Source organism: Aplysia californica, unplaced genomic scaffold, assembly GCF_000002075.1.
Source record: "Aplysia californica isolate F4 #8 unplaced genomic scaffold, AplCal3.0 scaffold01245, whole genome shotgun sequence".
Classification (NCBI taxonomy): domain Eukaryota; kingdom Metazoa; phylum Mollusca; class Gastropoda; order Aplysiida; family Aplysiidae; genus Aplysia; species Aplysia californica.
The window spans coordinates 80,896-82,017 of record NW_004798515.1 but is presented as its reverse complement, the minus strand read 5'-3'; the positions used below and the strand labels follow the sequence as shown (position 1 = coordinate 82,017).

At 35.2% G+C, this 1,122-nt stretch overlaps 1 protein-coding gene across 1 annotated transcript in view; it reads right to left on the bottom strand.

The window, feature by feature from the left end:
• Window positions 1-790, bottom strand: part of LOC101853515 (hyphal wall protein 1) — a 7,307-nt gene extending 6,517 nt beyond the window's left edge. The window contains exon 1 of the mRNA XM_005112347.3: window positions 570-790. Within this exon, the coding sequence (XP_005112404.1) occupies window position 570 (1 nt within the window). The 5' untranslated portion in view covers window positions 571-790. The remainder of the gene's footprint in view (window positions 1-569) is intronic.
• Window positions 791-1,122: the final 332 nt, after the last annotated feature.

Sequence of the window (1,122 nt, the reverse complement as noted above, 5' to 3'; positions counted from 1 at the left end):
GATAAATGATCAATATATTATACAGATCTAGATCTAAATCTAGATTTAAATTTAAAAACTAATTAAATCTTAATAATAGGTCTAATAATGATATTAACCATAACCCTAACCCTCGTACAGTTTGGTCAGTGGACCTTGTCCCTCTTGTATTTTTAATAAACTGAATAAGGGGCAAAAACTTTACCTTCGATTTTCTCATAATAGGATTTTTCGGGATAGCCCCCTTGTGCTTAAAAGAGACCAACTAAAAGGGGACATCCGTAACGAGCGACCAGAATAAGACAAAATAGATCTAGAATTTAGAACAAACGGGTAGGGGTAGGGGTAGGGTTTAGGTTAGGTATGGGGTGTGGTTAGGATTAGGTCTCTTTTTTATTGTGTTAGTTGGGGTGGTCGCTCGTTACGGAAGTCCTTCCATTTTCGCAAATAATACAACATACTTACTCGTGGCAAAGGTTTCTCCCTGAACCTTCCTCTTCTTGGCTTGATAATTTATAATTGTTACACTTTTAAAAAACAAAAAAAAAACCCACTGAAAATCATTTTCGTAAAGAATACAGCATACTTACTCGTGGTAAAGGTTTCTCCCTGAACCTTCCTCTTCTCTTGATGATTTATAATTGTCACACTTTAAAAGAATATATTAAAAAACACTGAAAATCCTCAGTTATACGCGAGCGAAGGATTACGAATCCAGACACTGTAACTGTACAATTGGAAAATATTAAAACTTGGATAAAAGCCACAAATATGTGGTGCGCTGTTCAAGCAGATATTTTGTCGACGAAATGACAGAAGATTAAGGTTTGCTGTATTTTATTACCCAAAATCTTGAGCTGTGAGTTGTTTTGGAACGTCTCAGAACAATTCATAACAAGCCAGGGTCCTTTTTCCTCATGCTGTTTCTGTCACCTCACGGGTTTGAGACCGAAGATAACTCACTCAGAGGTAGCCTAATGATTTTTAAAAAAAGATATAGCGCTCAACCTCGATTAAAGTACACAGGCTCTGGGCGCTTTACAATACAGTACAACGTACAACAGTAACATAAAACGTTATGTTCTGACTAAAAGAAAATCACTCCAAATATTCATATTATTATTATTTTTTAAATTGTTTTAA